The sequence below is a fragment of the Anomaloglossus baeobatrachus genome, chromosome 5 (genome assembly GCF_048569485.1).
Source record: "Anomaloglossus baeobatrachus isolate aAnoBae1 chromosome 5, aAnoBae1.hap1, whole genome shotgun sequence".
NCBI classification, from domain to species: Eukaryota; Metazoa; Chordata; class Amphibia; order Anura; family Aromobatidae; genus Anomaloglossus; species Anomaloglossus baeobatrachus.
In genome coordinates this window covers 300,148,886-300,164,214 of record NC_134357.1, presented here as the reverse complement: position 1 = coordinate 300,164,214, position 15,329 = coordinate 300,148,886, and the positions used below count along the sequence as shown (strand labels likewise).

At 45.8% G+C, this 15,329-nt stretch overlaps 1 protein-coding gene across 1 annotated transcript in view; it reads right to left on the bottom strand.

Moving 5' to 3' along the window:
- Nucleotides 1-2,006: 2,006 nt before the first annotated feature.
- The window catches only part of TSEN54 (tRNA splicing endonuclease subunit 54), a 63,267-nt gene continuing 49,944 nt past the window's right edge, over nucleotides 2,007-15,329 (bottom strand). The window contains exons 10-11 of the mRNA XM_075349650.1: nucleotides 3,715-3,831; nucleotides 2,007-2,261 (exon numbers count right to left, since the gene is read on the bottom strand). Coding sequence (XP_075205765.1) covers nucleotides 2,111-2,261; nucleotides 3,715-3,831 — 268 coding nt within the window. The 3' untranslated portion in view covers nucleotides 2,007-2,110. The remainder of the gene's footprint in view (nucleotides 2,262-3,714; nucleotides 3,832-15,329) is intronic.

The following is a 15,329-nucleotide window of genomic DNA, read 5'->3' as shown; positions in this document are numbered from 1 at the left end:
GGGTGGGGTGGTGTATAATTTTGTATAGGTTCATACTTTCGGCGTGGTGCTCTGTCCATTCTGTGTATTCCTTGTGTGTACATTGTCCTGTTTGCAAGCTGATCACCCCCTGACGGGCTTTTGTCCCCAAGTCTGGGGGAGGGTGGCCTGGGATCTACCTAAACTCTGCTTACCTGGGGAATTATTCATTCAGTCTGTGAGAACTTCAAAAGAGAAAAAGGAAGATTCATCATCTGTGGTTGAAGCTAAGGCTCCCCAGAGAGACATTTATCCCTTACTGAACTATATCTGTGTTTCTGGAGTATTCTACCCTTTGTGTGGTGGATTATGTTATGGACCGTCTGATTTTGCTTGAAATAAATATTCTTTGGATTGTTCATCCAACTCGCGCTCTGTTGATTGTTAATGAGCCAGGATGGTGCAGATAACGTGAGATGAAGAGAGTGCCCCAGGCGGGAGTTTCCCAAGCATCTACAAGCTGCAAGCTAAGTGTCAGCCATATTGGTAAAGAATACTCTAAGGAGTGTAGGATGCAGAAGCACAAGTTAAAGATAGAACTTTCATGACCTGTACTGTAGTGCTGAGCTGGGTGGTAAAGACGTGGTTCATTACTCTGCATTAGTGGCCACATCTCTGTATAACTGATAGGGAAGGATTTTTCTAATACGTTGTTCAGCCAAGTCTGCCTCTGACTGGCGCTATTGCAGTCTGCTCATCCCCATGAAGTGACCCTGGGCTCCGTGAACTCTGAGATCCGGTGAGGTCACGTCAACTTCCAGTTGACCCAACATCATCGAGGTAGGCCCCAGTCTTCCTGAGTGACTGGGCTGTGGGCAGTTTTTCGCCACTTGTCACAGCCCAGCGTCACAGTCCAACATCGCACCTGTTTGCGGCACTCTGCAGTGAAGAAAAGAGCTTGTGACATGCTGGGCTGAGATAAGCAGTGAAAAGCCGCTGACAGCCCAGTCACTCAGGAAGACGGAGGCCGGGCTCGGGATTGTCGGGTCCACTGGTAGTTGACATGACATCATCGTATCTCAGAGGTCACAGAGCCCAGGGTCACTTCATGGGGATGAGTGGACTGCAATAGCGCCGCTCAGAGGCAGAATTGGCTGAACAAGGTATTTATAAAAAGCCTTCCATATTAGTTTTACAGGGATGTGCCCACTACAGCAGAGTAGTGAAGCACCTCTTTAAAGAAGGTGAGACTAGTGGAGGCAGGAACAAGTGAAGCAGAAGAAGTAAACAGACTGTGTAGAGAGGCTCTATGTCCAAGAAGGAACGTACAAGAAGTTGTATAACCGCTAGCTACTGTACAGAGTTGTCATCAAATAGTTATTTAGTAAAAGACTACTTTTAAAGAACTGGTGGTCTCCCTCCCTCAGTTGTATAACATCTTGTCCTGACAAGTCAGAGTCATCGGCATCATGCGGCCTGCAAAAGTATGGCCTCACTAGTACAAGTACACATACCCAGCCATGAGCCCCACTTACATATAACATGCCAGGGCACAACAGATGGCTACCTCGCCCACGGCTACCACTCCGCGCCATGTTACAATTGCACACAATGAGCAGGTGGGCTGACTTTCTAAGGGAAGCGAGGGACAGAATTTTTAAGACTTTGTCCATTATTTATGGGCTGCACTGTCTAGGAATCCCTGCCTGCTTATTAAAACTGAAAAATCGCCAGGTGGTGAAGCATACTGAAACATCGTAATTCGGCAGCACATGATCTTTTGTAAACAGGATTTGTGCTGCCAACAATGGCAGACAAATACCGATCGTTCAGTGTGCAGTGGTAGTGAAGCTGGCATGTCTAAATGATTAATGATCAGAAAACATGTAGCCGATAAGCAATTGTTTTATGGCCACCATTGTAACCAAGGCGTAAGATGGTGTAGAGGACAACTTATTGACAAGTGGCAACACCCAGCACAAGCAATATTTGATTTGTAGTTTATTTTTTTTTTTACAACATAATTAAAAAATATTTTTTTTTCCTCAAGTCATATAAAGAATAATCTTCCATAAAATAAAAAAAAAAAAAAAAAAAAAAGAAGGAGCAGAACTTTTTCTAAGCACACAAATCGTTCAAGGATTATACGTCCTCATGGGTAAACATCCACCGGTAGTTGCAAGTCTTTGAATGTGTAAAAGGCTATTTCTCCACAATCCACCAGAGCAAACACAACCGGTATGTCTCCACTCTGGTAGGCCAGGGTCTTCATAGTTCGCAAGGAAGGGATCTGCTCATCAAAGCTGCAAGAAGAAAAAGAGAACTTTATTGGTTTGATGTCAAATGAAGAAAGTAAAAAATAATTAAAAAAAAAAAATTACTAAAGCGAATGCTATAACTATTAAAACAATTGTAAGTGTCCTTGATGGTTGCTCATCCTTTAGCTATCTGGATGTAATAAAATACAGTAGACCTCCCCTTTAATACGTCTCTCGTTTATTAGCCAAAGAAAAGAGATAACGCAGGCCGTAGCCTACCTTCTGGACCCAGATCCTATTTAGGTAATTGGGAATTGTGAAAGGTTACTGCTCTCCGCAACAGGTTGTTGAGTGGTTTGTTCACCTGTATCATTACTAGTGCCAACGCGAAAGCCTCACACACATTTCCTCTGCAATGGCTGCTAGAAAGGAAACATCCTACTAAATGCTGAATATTCAACTGCCCATAAGGTTGGGTTTCTTATGCTGAAGTGGGAGCCACTATTACATAGCGACAGACTATACTGACTCATAGGATTTACAGACCATCATAAATAACCCCTCTATGAAACCAGAAAGGCTAGAAGGTAAACTTTGCCTCCTTACTTTCTAATTTATTGTTCCAAAGATTAAAAAAAAAATAAAAATTAATTGTCATATACTAGGTAATGAAAAAAGGGGCAACTTTAAAATATAACTATATGAAGGCAAAAAAGGAGGAAAGGATCCAGCACAAAATACCTCTGAATAAAATGTCGAAGCTTTATTGGCAAATATTAAAAAGGTTCCATCCGTGTAAACAAAAGGAGGGAGTTATCCCATGGAAACTTTACGCGTTTCGGACTTCCATATTAAAAGCAAAGAGTCCTTAATCATAAGACTTATGATTAAGGACTCTTTGCTTTTAATATGGAAGTCCGAAACGCGTAAAGTTTCCATGGGATAACTCCCTCCTTTTTTTACATGGATGGAACCTTTTTAATATTTGCCAATAAAGCTTCGACATTTTATTCAGAGGTATTTTGTGCTGGATCCTTTCCTCCTTTTTTGCCTTCATATATTTACCGGATGGGACTTACCGGTGGATCCCAGGCACCCGCAGGGACTGGCAGCCCGAGGAACAGGTGAGCTGAGGATACCCTCTTCTTTAAAATAGAACTGTATGACAAGTATGGATCTAGCACTGCTAAAATAAATCTCACTGTGGTTTGCTGTATTCACAACAAAGATACCTTCTGCTCTGAAGATTGTCTGATCTGCCAGAAATATTTTAGGTCTGGGCTACAATCGAGACCTTTTACATGTACATGCTACTGACTATCAATTGTCAGCTGAAGTGCAAAAGATTGTATGCAACTTCATGTATTCTTCTGGATTGCATGTCTAGCTCAATAGTAAAAATCAAGCCCCCATGTAGCCCACATCTAAATGTCTATGGATAGATTGTTGGCATTCTGCTGTCATATACACTATGGCGTTCATATCACTAGCCACCTACCTGCGCACACACAAATACGCATATGGTTTTCCTGGTTTGGATTTCTTAAACTCCGAGTTACCATCCGCTTGATACAAATTAAAGTGTATTTCTGGTATAGACCGCTTGTCCTGAAGTCTGTAAATAAAATACATAACTTTCACGCGCTGTATTGCTTATGAGCTCCAGAATATCAAAAGTCAATACATAAAATATTAATCTGACATTATACAGTATATACACAGATGACATTCACGCAAGGGCTGTTCATTAGTGGACAACCCCTTTAAAATCACTTCAAAATGCAGCTATTTTGAGTCTTGAGGACAGAGTTACAAAAAGTATATCTGAAGATCTGTGTACTATGTTAGCCAGTAAATAGAAAAATATTCAACAGAGTACTCACTGGTTGACACCTTTGAATGAAACAATGGTAAATAGTTTTCGAGATGACAAAGGTCTCTTCATCCGGAAGAGTATAACAACATCTGAAGAGTCATATTAAACACAACAGGACATAGAATAATGCAGTCAATAAGACAAGTGACGTGAAGCAAAACAATCAGTATGGGAAGGGAAGAAACAGTTGTGGCCGGAAACTTTGGAGGAGTTCATTCATAGAGAAGTGTGAAAGTTGTATTGTCCCTTGAATGAGGTCTGGTCCATGATTATGATGACCCCAGATGGTCTGAGGAGCACCTTTCTTTGTTTTTTTTTGGTCAACATTGCCATAAAAAGGTCTTTTTTGTTGCGGAACAAGTTGTATTTCTTTAAATGGGTACTCGGAGAAATGTAATAAAACTAAATAATTTTAATAAAGTACAGTTAAATGTGACAAATTTTACTAAGTACCTCTATTTAGCAAAAAGGTAATTTTTAGTTAGTGCACATCAGGATTTGAAATATGTCAGCTCCCAGGGCTGCGTAAGGATGTCTGCTGGAGACAGACATCGGGTGAGGATAGCGGAAGTCAGTTTGTATAGTTTATTACAGTAGCTCCATGCCGTCCTCCTGCCCTCCAATAAACTTGTCAAGTGGATGAGAAATGTTCAATCTCAGTCAGCTAGAAAGGTTATATACTGCGGAAGGCCTCTTTCACATGTCAGTATCTTGCATCAGTGTATCATCAGTATTTGGATGTAAAAACCAGGAGTGTCTCCAAAACACAGAAGAGCATTTATGGAGGAGAAAACAGAAGTGTGCAAGCAAGAGGGATACTCCAATTAATATAGAAAGGTTATCTTTATTACAAATGGATACAGGAATACACACTATTAAAAACAATTAAAAGGCAAACAGCCATGTACAACTACTGATCCAATCCTCCGTTGAGGTTTTGGAAACCCCTGCTACCCAAGGGAAAAACAATGGTGTGACACAGGGTATTACAGTGTATATAAGGAAACCGCCACACAGTTTAGATAACAATATACATGTATACCATACAAGACCACATAAATGGTATAGGGAACATATTATAATTTGCAAGATCATATACAATTGCAAGATGAAATTAGTACCCAAAGCATATTTCCCATATATATATATGTGGTTACATAGTATAGAGCCACAATAAAAAACCACATGGGGCTCCGGAGAAAATCCCCAACCAAGGTTTCCCAAATAGATAGCCTGTAAGTATCTAAACACCAGCCATTGTCAAATTACCATGAAAATAAAGGTAGCAGTGGGTATGGTCCCCACGCGTATCGTCACCTACTAGGGTGACTTCATCAGGGGTGGGTTCCCTGTATCCACAAGATGCAGATTATAAATACCTGGAAATATGAATATCAGCTGTGATTTTTTTTTCTTTTCCAAAGTGCGCGCCTCAGAAGCACCCGGCGTCCCGGAAATAGCTACTGCGCATGCACGAGATAGTACAGAGAGGAAGTGTTAGAAAACGGAGTACCGCGCATGCGCGGGACTCCGAAAAAATGGCGGCCGCCATGGAGAGAGACATATTTTGGAAGTCGTAATAGATTTGATATAGATGTATCGGAAACTGGCTAAAACAAGAGGACAGTCCATCCTCCACAAATCATACTTCTTAAGGGTCCACATAAGGAACTGCAAATATATATACAAATGCATCCATACGCTTATGCACATACCGCAGCACGTACATATATATATATATATATATCGCTCAGAGCAGCATACTCTTCATTTTACCCATAATAGGGCACATCCCTAAGGTCACAATAGGTTCACTAAGAGTGCATCATTAAAGGATCGAGGTGGATAGAGACAAGGAGGCAGTTCATATTCCACAAGCTGTACCTCCTAGGAGTCCATGTAGGGAGCTATACATATATGCATGTGCACCCATGTGTGTGCACATACAAAAATGCACATACCCACACATATGTCACACACAGGGCAACACACCTGTCACCTCACCCATAAATAGGGATCATATACCACTAAGGAGTACAACCCCGAGTATCCCATACAACGCCAGATTACCTAGCCCTAGAGGCCCCATGGTAGACACACATGTATACCCCAATGAGCAAACATAGCCCCCTATCTTAGGGTCCCACAATATTCATATGTGGATAACTGAAGCACATCACCCACCCACCCCCACCCACCCGACAAGTCGGGGGGGGGGGGGGGGGGTGCCCATACAGGCACTATCTCTGTTTATAGAAACCGGTAAACAGCAGCTCCTCATTTAATCCCCCTGGTGCCAGACTATTTAGATTATAAATCCAAGTGGATTCCCGTCTAAGTAAGTCCAATGTCAAATTTCCTCCTCTAACATTAGTCCTTAACCCTTCCAGTCCAAGAATCTTTATCCCAGATGTTCTTCCATTAAGATGTTGCAAGAAATGTGCTGCTACCGAGGAGAGAGTTCTGCCTTTCTCAAGGTCCGTTCTGGCTGTATTAATAGTGGAGATGTGCTGTTGCGTTCGTCTCCTCAGTTCTTGTCCAGTCTGTCCCACGTATATTTTAGGGCAACTGCAAATTAAGCCATAAATTAGATTTTTTGTCCGGCAATTGAAATATCCTCTAGGTTTCTGTGAAGATGAGAACATATTATGAAAAATAGGATCTTTTGCCAACATCAGAGGACAGATGTTACAGTTACCACAGGGGAAAGACCCTTCCATAGAGCCACCCCCCTCCGTTCTTCTAGAGGGTCTATAAAAATGACTGGATGATAATACATCCCTGAGATTTTTAGCTCGCCTGGCAATTATCCGAGGAGCCTCCGCAATGTGTGGCTGTAGAGCCAATTCACTCCGCAGAATTCCCCAATTTCTCTTCAAGATCCCTCTTAGATCTGACCATTGGTTGTTGAAGGTTGTGACCACTCCAATATCACTATACGTGGTCTTCTGCTCTCTACCCTTGGTCAGAATCTCCTTTCTCTCCCTCACAGTTGCAGATTGGAAGGCCCGAGAAGAAGGGAATTTTGTTACTTACCGTAAATTCCTTTTCTTCTAGCTCTTATTGGGAGACCCAGACGATTGGGGTATAGCTACTGCCCTCTGGAGGCCACACAAAGCACTACATCAAAAGTGCAAGGCCCCTCCCCCTCTGGCTATACCCCCCCCGTGGTATCACGGGTTCTCCAGTTTTAGTGCCAAAGCAAGAAGGAGGAAGCCAATAACTGGTTTAAACAAATTAACTCCGATAACATCGGAGAACTGAAAAACCGTTCAACATGAACAACATGTGTACCCGCAAACAACAAAAAAACATCCCGAAGGACAACAGGGCGGGTGCTGGGTCTCCCAATAAGAGCTAGAAGAAAAGGAATTTACGGTAAGTAACAAAATTCCCTTCTTCTTCAGCGCTCTATTGGGAGACCCAGACGATTGGGACGTCCAAAAGCTGTCCCTGGGTGGGTAAATAAATACCTCATGTTAGAGCTGCAAAACAGCCCTCCCCTACGGGGGTGTCACTGCCGCCTGCAGGACTCTTCTACCTAAGCTGGCATCCGCCGAAGCATAGGTATGCACCTGATAATGCTTGGTGAAAGTGTGCAGACTGGACCAGGTAGCTGCCTGGCACACCTGTTGAGCCGAAGCCTGGTGACGTAATGCCCAGGACGCACCCACGGCTCTGGTGGAGTGGGCTTTTAGCCCTGAAGGAACCGGAAGCCCCGCAGAACGGTAGGCCTCTAGAATTGGTTCTTTGATCCATCGAGCCAGGGTGGCTTTAGAAGCCTGCAACCCCTTGCGCGGACCAGCGACAAGGACGAAAAGTGCATCGGCACGGCGTATGGGCGCCGTGCGGGAAATGTAGATTCTGAGTGCTCTCACCAGATCTAGCAAACGTAAGGCCTTTTCATACCGGTGAACCGGATGAGGGCAAAAAGAAGGCAAGGAAATATCCTGATTAAGATGAAAAGAGGATACGACCTTAGGAAGAAACTCCGGAATGGGGCGCAGCACAACCTTGTCCTGGTGGAACACCAGGAAGGGAGCCTTAGATGACAGAGCTGCCAGCTCAGACACTCGCCGAAGCGATGTGATCGCAACAAGAAACGCCACTTTCTGCGACAGCCGAGAAAAGGAAACTTCCTTCAGAGGCTCGAAGGGCGGCTTCTGGAGAGCAACTAGTACCCTGTTCAGATCCCATGGATCTAACGGTCGCTTGTACGGGGGCACAATATGACAGACCCCCTGCAGGAACGTGCGCACCTTAGGAAGACGTGCTAGACGCTTCTGAAAAAACACGGATAGTGCCGAAACTTGCCCTTTAAGGGAGCTGAGCGACAAGCCCTTTTCTAACCCCGATTGCAGGAAGGAAAGAAACTTGGGCAATGCAAATGGCCAGGGAGACACTCCCTGAGCAGAGCACCAGGACAAGAAAATCTTCCACGTTCTGTGGTAGATCTTAGCCGAATTCGACTTTCTAGCTTGTCTCATTGTGGCAACGACTCCTTGAGATAATCCAGCAGATGCTAGGATCCAGGACTCAATGGCCACACAGTCAGGTTCAGGGCCGCAGAATTCTGATGGAAAAACGGCCCTTGGGACAGTAAGTCTGGTCGGTCTGGCAGTGACCACGGTCGACCGATCGTGAGATGCCACAGATCCGGATACCACGACCTCCTCGGCCAGTCTGGAGCGACGAGTATGACGCGGCTGCACTCGGATCTGATCTTGCGTAGCACTCTGGGCAAGAGCGCCAGAGGCGGAAACACGTATGGGAGTTGAAACTGCGACCAATCTTGAACCAAGGCGTCTGCCGCCAGAGCTCTTTGATCGCGCGACCTCGCCATGAATGCCGGGACCTTGTTGTTGTGCCGGGATGCCATTAGGTCGACGTCCGGCACTCCCCAGCGGCGACAGATTTCCTGAAACACGTCCGGGTGAAGGGACCATTCCCCTGCGTCCATGCCCTGGCGACTGAGGAAGTCTGCTTCCCAGTTTTCTACGCCTGGGATGTGAACCGCGGATATGGTGGATGCTCTGTCCTCCACCCACATCAGAATGCGCCGGACTTCTTGGAAGGCTTGCCGACTGCGCGTCCCTCCTTGGTGGTTGATGTATGCCACCGCTGTGGAGTTGTCCGATTGGATTCGGATCTGCTTTCCTTCCAGCCACTGCTGGAAGGCTAGTAGGGCCAGATACACTGCCCTGATTTCCAGAACATTGATCTGAAGGGAGGACTCCTGCGGAGTCCACGTCCCCTGAGCCCTGTGGTGGAGAAACACTGCTCCCCACCCTGACAGACTCGCATCTGTCGTGACTACTGCCCAGGATGGGGGCAGGAAGGATCTTCCCTGAGATAATGAGGTGGGAAGGAGCCACCATTGTAGAGAGTCCTTGGCCGTCTGGGAAAGCGAGACTTTCCTGTCCAGGGACGTTGACTTCCCGTCCCATTGGCGGAGAATGTCCCATTGAAGTGGGCGCAGATGAAACTGCGCAAAGGGAACTGCTTCCATGGCTGCCACCATCTTCCCTAGGAAATGCATGAGGCGCCGCAAGGGATGCAACTGGCCCTGCAGGAGAGATTGCACCCCTGTCTGTAGTGACCGCTGCTTGTTCAGCGGCAGCTTCACTATCGCTGCTAGAGTATGAAACTCCATGCCAAGATACGTTAGTGACTGAGTCGGTGATAGGATCGACTTTGGAAAGTTGATGATCCATCCGAAAGACTGTAGAGTCTCCAGCGTAGCATTCAGGCTGTGCTGACATGCCTCCTGAGAGGGAGCTTTGACCAATAAGTCGTCTAGGTAAGGGATCACCGAGTGTCCCTGAGAGTGCAAGACTGCTACCACCGCCGCCATGACCTTGGTGAAGACCCGTGGGGCTGTCGCCAGACCAAATGGAAGAGCTACGAACTGAAAATGGTCGTCTCCTATCACAAAACGTAGAAAACTTTGGTGTTCTGTAGCAATTGGCACGTGGAGATAAGCATCTTTGATGTCTATTGAGGCAAGGAAGTCTCCTCTGGACATTGAGGCAATGACAGAGCGGAGGGTTTCCATCCGGAACCTCCTGGCGTGCACATGTTTGTTGAGCCGTTTTAGGTCCAGAACAGGACGGAACGAGCCGTCCTTTTTTGGAACCACAAAGAGATTGGAGTAAAACCCTTGTCCTTGTTCCTGAGAAGGGACTGGGATCACCACTCCTTCCGCTTTTAGGGAATCCACCGCCTGCAGCAGAGCATCTGCTCGGTCTGGATGTGGGGAGGTTCTGAAGAACCGAGCTGGAGGACGAGAATTGAACTCGATTCTGTACCCGCGAGACAAAATGTCCGTCACCCACCGGTCTTTGACCTGTGACATCCAAATGCCGGAAAAGCGGGAGAGCCTGCCCCCGACCGGCGATGCGGAGGGGGGGGGGCTGGAAGTCATGAGGTAGCCGCTTTGGAAGCGGTACCTCCATTTGCTTTCTTGGGGCGTGTGTGAGTCCTGCTGGTAGATTAGCCCCACACGCAGCACACGCAGTATACACTGTAATGGCTGCCGGCGTCTCGAGAGAGGAAGGGGGGCGGGCCCTGGGCGTTCCTGGCCAAGAGCGGGAAGCCTGCTTCCCTCTGTGCCAAGTGAGAGGGCTGGAGCATGTAAATCAGGCTCCAGCCCTCGTCGCTGTTAGCGAACAGCGTCTCTCCCCTACCCTGAATGACAGGGTGGGGGCGGGAACGAAACGGAGCTGCCGGCGTCCTAGGCCCAAAAAGCCGGGGACTAAATTTATAACCGCCGCCGCCGTAAAAGCGCGGACGGCGGATCCCCGGCGCACCACAAGTCACAGCAGCGCCGCCCGGTCCAGAGGGGGTCGGCGCTGCGTTCCCAAACACAAACAATCCCCCAGTAATCTGTAGGGACACCAACTCTACGTTGCGGTCCCCGGCGCACTACAACACCCAGCCAGCCCGGAGTGTGTCTGTGCCTGCCGGGGACACAGAGTACCTGTATGATGCAGGGCCTGTCCCTGATCGTACTCCTGCTCCGAATCCATCAGGTTCTAATGGGTCTGTGGATGGAGCCCGGCATCAGAGCTGAGAGGCCGGCAGGATCCCACTTCCACAGAGCCCTACAAGGGGATGTGGAAGGAAAACAGCATGTCAGGCTCCAGCCCTGTACCAGCAATAGGTACCTCAACCTTACAACACCATCCAGGGGTGAGAAGGGAGCATGCTGGGGACACTATATGTGTCCTCTTTTCTTCCATCCGAAAAAGTCAGCAGCTACTGCTGACTAAAATCTGTGGAGCTATGCATGGAATGTCTGACCTCCTTCGCACACAAAGCTAAAACTGGAGAACCCGTGATACCACGGGGGGGGTATAGCCAGAGGGGGAGGGGCCTTGCACTTTTGATGTAGTGCTTTGTGTGGCCTCCAGAGGGCAGTAGCTATACCCCAATCGTCTGGGTCTCCCAATAGAGCGCTGAAGAAATTACCTTTTTAGGGTATCCCCTTGCTTGGAACCGTCTCGTCAACTCCCTTGATTGTTCACGAAATTCCACATTGTTGCTACAGTTTCTTCGAAGACGCAAAAATTGGCCTTTCGGAATCCCCTTTCGAAGGTGTTCTGGATGGAAACTGCTGTAGTGTAATAAGCTGTTCGTTGAGGTCGGCTTTCTAAACAGGTCCGTGGCAATCCTTGAGTCCTCCAGAGAGAGTTTTAAATCCAAAAAATCTACTGAGGTAAGTGACAAGAATGATGTTAGGTAGATGTTGAACATATTGTTATTAAGTTCGGAGATAAACTCCTCACATTCTTCCCACGAACCTGTCCACAGCATTAGAACATCGTCCAGATATCGAAACCATTTAAAGACATGTTTTTGGTAGGCGAGCATATTTCTCACTTTGGTCTCCTCCCACCAGCCCAAATAAATGTTGGCATAAGATGGGGCACAGCGTGCCCCCATTGCAGTTCCTGACACCTGTTTGTAAAAAATTCTGTCAAAAACAAAATAATTCAGGTTGAGGACCAGGGAGAGCAAATTCAAAAGAAATTCATCATGGTCTCTAGTACCTGTACTCTGTCCAGACAGGAAGTAGGAAACCGCCCCCATACCTAGGTCATGCGATATATTAGTATACAGAGATTCTATATCCATGGTGACTAAAATGGTACCTTCAGGGATGTTCAATTCCTCAAGTTGTAAAATAAGGTCCGTGGAGTCTCTGACATACGATTCAAGGCGAAGAGCAAAGGGCTGCAAATAAAAGTCCAGGTAAGAGCATAGCTGTTCAAATATGCTCCCGATCCCAGCCACAATTGGTCTCCCAGGTGGTTTTAGGAGAGACTTGTGCACCTTCGGGAGCATATAGAATGTAGGCACAACTGGGTTTTTTACCGTAAGAAACTCCAGTTCTTTTTTAGTGATAATCCCCTTCAGATGTGCATCCGTCAATAGACGATCAACCTTAGATTTAAAGATACTTGTGGGATCGGAGGGGAGGGGCTGGTATACTGCCCTATTAGAAAGTTGGCGTTGTGCTTCCTCCAGATATAACTTCACAGGCCATAGAACAATATTTCCCCCCTTGTCTGCCTCCTTAATTATCAAATCTCCATTTTTCCTCAGACGTTGTAATGCCCCTCTTTCCACAGTTGAAATATTGTCCTGTTTGTTTTTGTCCAGTTTTAAGGACCGAATATCCCTACATATGGCATCGAAAAAAACCTGAACTACTGGAAATAGTGAGAGGTTAGGGGTAGCCTGTGAGGGTAATCTACCCGGGAACTTTCTCTTACCAAGGGTAGCTTGTTCGTCCATCAGATCCAACAGAGTTTGGAAAGCCAATCTCTCATCCTGGGGGAGGGTGTCAATCAATTGGGGTTTGTGGTATAAGAGCCTGAAGGTAATCTGTCTACAAAACAAATAAACATCCTTAATAAAAGTGAACTTATCTAGAGTGTTCATGGGGGAAAAGGACAGGCCCTTAGAAAGGACCCTCCTTTCTACCTCATCCAATACATGGTCTGAAAGATTAATAACGTTCAGATTACCTCCAAGCTCCCGATCTCCACCTATTTCTTCCTCCAATTGCTCCCCTTGTGGCGGGGTGACCATCCCGTTCTCCTTAGTCCGCTTCTCAGGAATCGGCCGTTTCCTCCTGCCCCTCCTGCATCGCTTTCTTGATCGCTTGGATCTGATGATAAAAAATCCTCCCCAGAGGATACTTGGTTCTCTCCATTGGAATTAGTTGGTTGGGGCATTTGAGGTCTATTTTTCACATTCTGTTTAGATCTTATATTACCCCTATGATTCCATCTAAAGGTTTCCCCCATCTGGAAATCCTTTTTGTCTCTAAGGAGTTTATTACGTTTACGTTTAATAATCTCCTTCTCAAAGAGATCAATGATTCCCTTTAATCTGGTCTGAAATGGCGCTACCTCCCGGGTTTGATCAAAGTCTTTCAATTTGGACTCCATTTCTTTAATTTCATCCCTGGTGGTTATAAGTAACTCCCGGTCATGTGCCAACAACATATCCAAAATAATCGATGAACATTTTAGTAAACCAGTTTCCCAAGTTTTTTTAAAAACTGGGTCAACCTCCCATGCGGGAAAGATTTGAACTCGCAATCCTCTTGGTACAATACCCAGTTTTTTATACTGCTCCAGACTTTTTATATTGTACCATATTTTAGTTAAATTTTTATGTAGCTTAATAAGATCTGTACTCATTTTTTCAAAACCATTACTCCCCTCAGTACCTCCATCTGATTGTATCATAGTGGGAAGATCAAATACATCCACAGCCTGGTTAGACCAGGCATTCTCCCTCTCTTCTAAATTCATCACAGCTGACAAAGAATTAACCTTAAACAAATTACCACAAATAATTAATACTAAATATATAGAAGGTATGCCCCAACCAACTAATTCCAATGGAGAGAACCAAGTATCCTCTGGGGAGGATTTTTTATCATCAGATCCAAGCGATCAAGAAAGCGATGCAGGAGGGGCAGGAGGAAACGGCCGATTCCTGAGAAGCGGACTAAGGAGAACAGGATGGTCACCCCGCCACAAGGGGAGCAATTGGAGGAAGAAATAGGTGGAGATCGGGAGCTTGGAGGTAATCTGAACGTTATTAATCTTTCAGACCATGTATTGGATGAGGTAGAAAGGAGGGTCCTTTCTAAGGGCCTGTCCTTTTCCCCCATGAACACTCTAGATAAGTTCACTTTTATTAAGGATGTTTATTTGTTTTGTAGACAGATTACCTTCAGGCTCTTATACCACAAACCCCAATTGATTGACACCCTCCCCCAGGATGAGAGATTGGCTTTCCAAACTCTGTTGGATCTGATGGACGAACAAGCTACCCTTGGTAAGAGAAAGTTCCCGGGTAGATTACCCTCACAGGCTACCCCTAACCTCTCACTATTTCCAGTAGTTCAGGTTTTTTTCGATGCCATATGTAGGGATATTCGGTCCTTAAAACTGGACAAAAACAAACAGGACAATATTTCAACTGTGGAAAGAGGGGCATTACAACGTCTGAGGAAAAATGGAGATTTGATAATTAAGGAGGCAGACAAGGGGGGAAATATTGTTCTATGGCCTGTGAAGTTATATCTGGAGGAAGCACAACGCCAACTTTCTAATAGGGCAGTATACCAGCCCCTCCCCTCCGATCCCACAAGTATCTTTAAATCTAAGGTTGATCGTCTATTGACGGATGCACATCTGAAGGGGATTATCACTAAAAAAGAACTGGAGTTTCTTACGGTAAAAAACCCAGTTGTGCCTACATTCTATATGCTCCCGAAGGTGCACAAGTCTCTCCTAAAACCACCTGGGAGACCAATTGTGGCTGGGATCGGGAGCATATTTGAACAGCTATGCTCTTACCTGGACTTTTATTTGCAGCCCTTTGCTCTTCGCCTTGAATCGTATGTCAGAGACTCCACGGACCTTATTTTACAACTTGAGGAATTGAACATCCCTGAAGGTACCATTTTAGTCACCATGGATATAGAATCTCTGTATACTAATATATCGCATGACCTAGGTATGGGGGCGGTTTCCTACTTCCTGTCTGGACAGAGTACAGGTACTAGAGACCATGATGAATTTCTTTTGAATTTGCTCTCCCTGGTCCTCAACCTGAATTATTTTGTTTTTGACAGAATTTTTTACAAACAGGTGTCAGGAACTGCAATGGGGGCACGCTGTGCCCCATCTTATGCCAACATTTATTTGGGC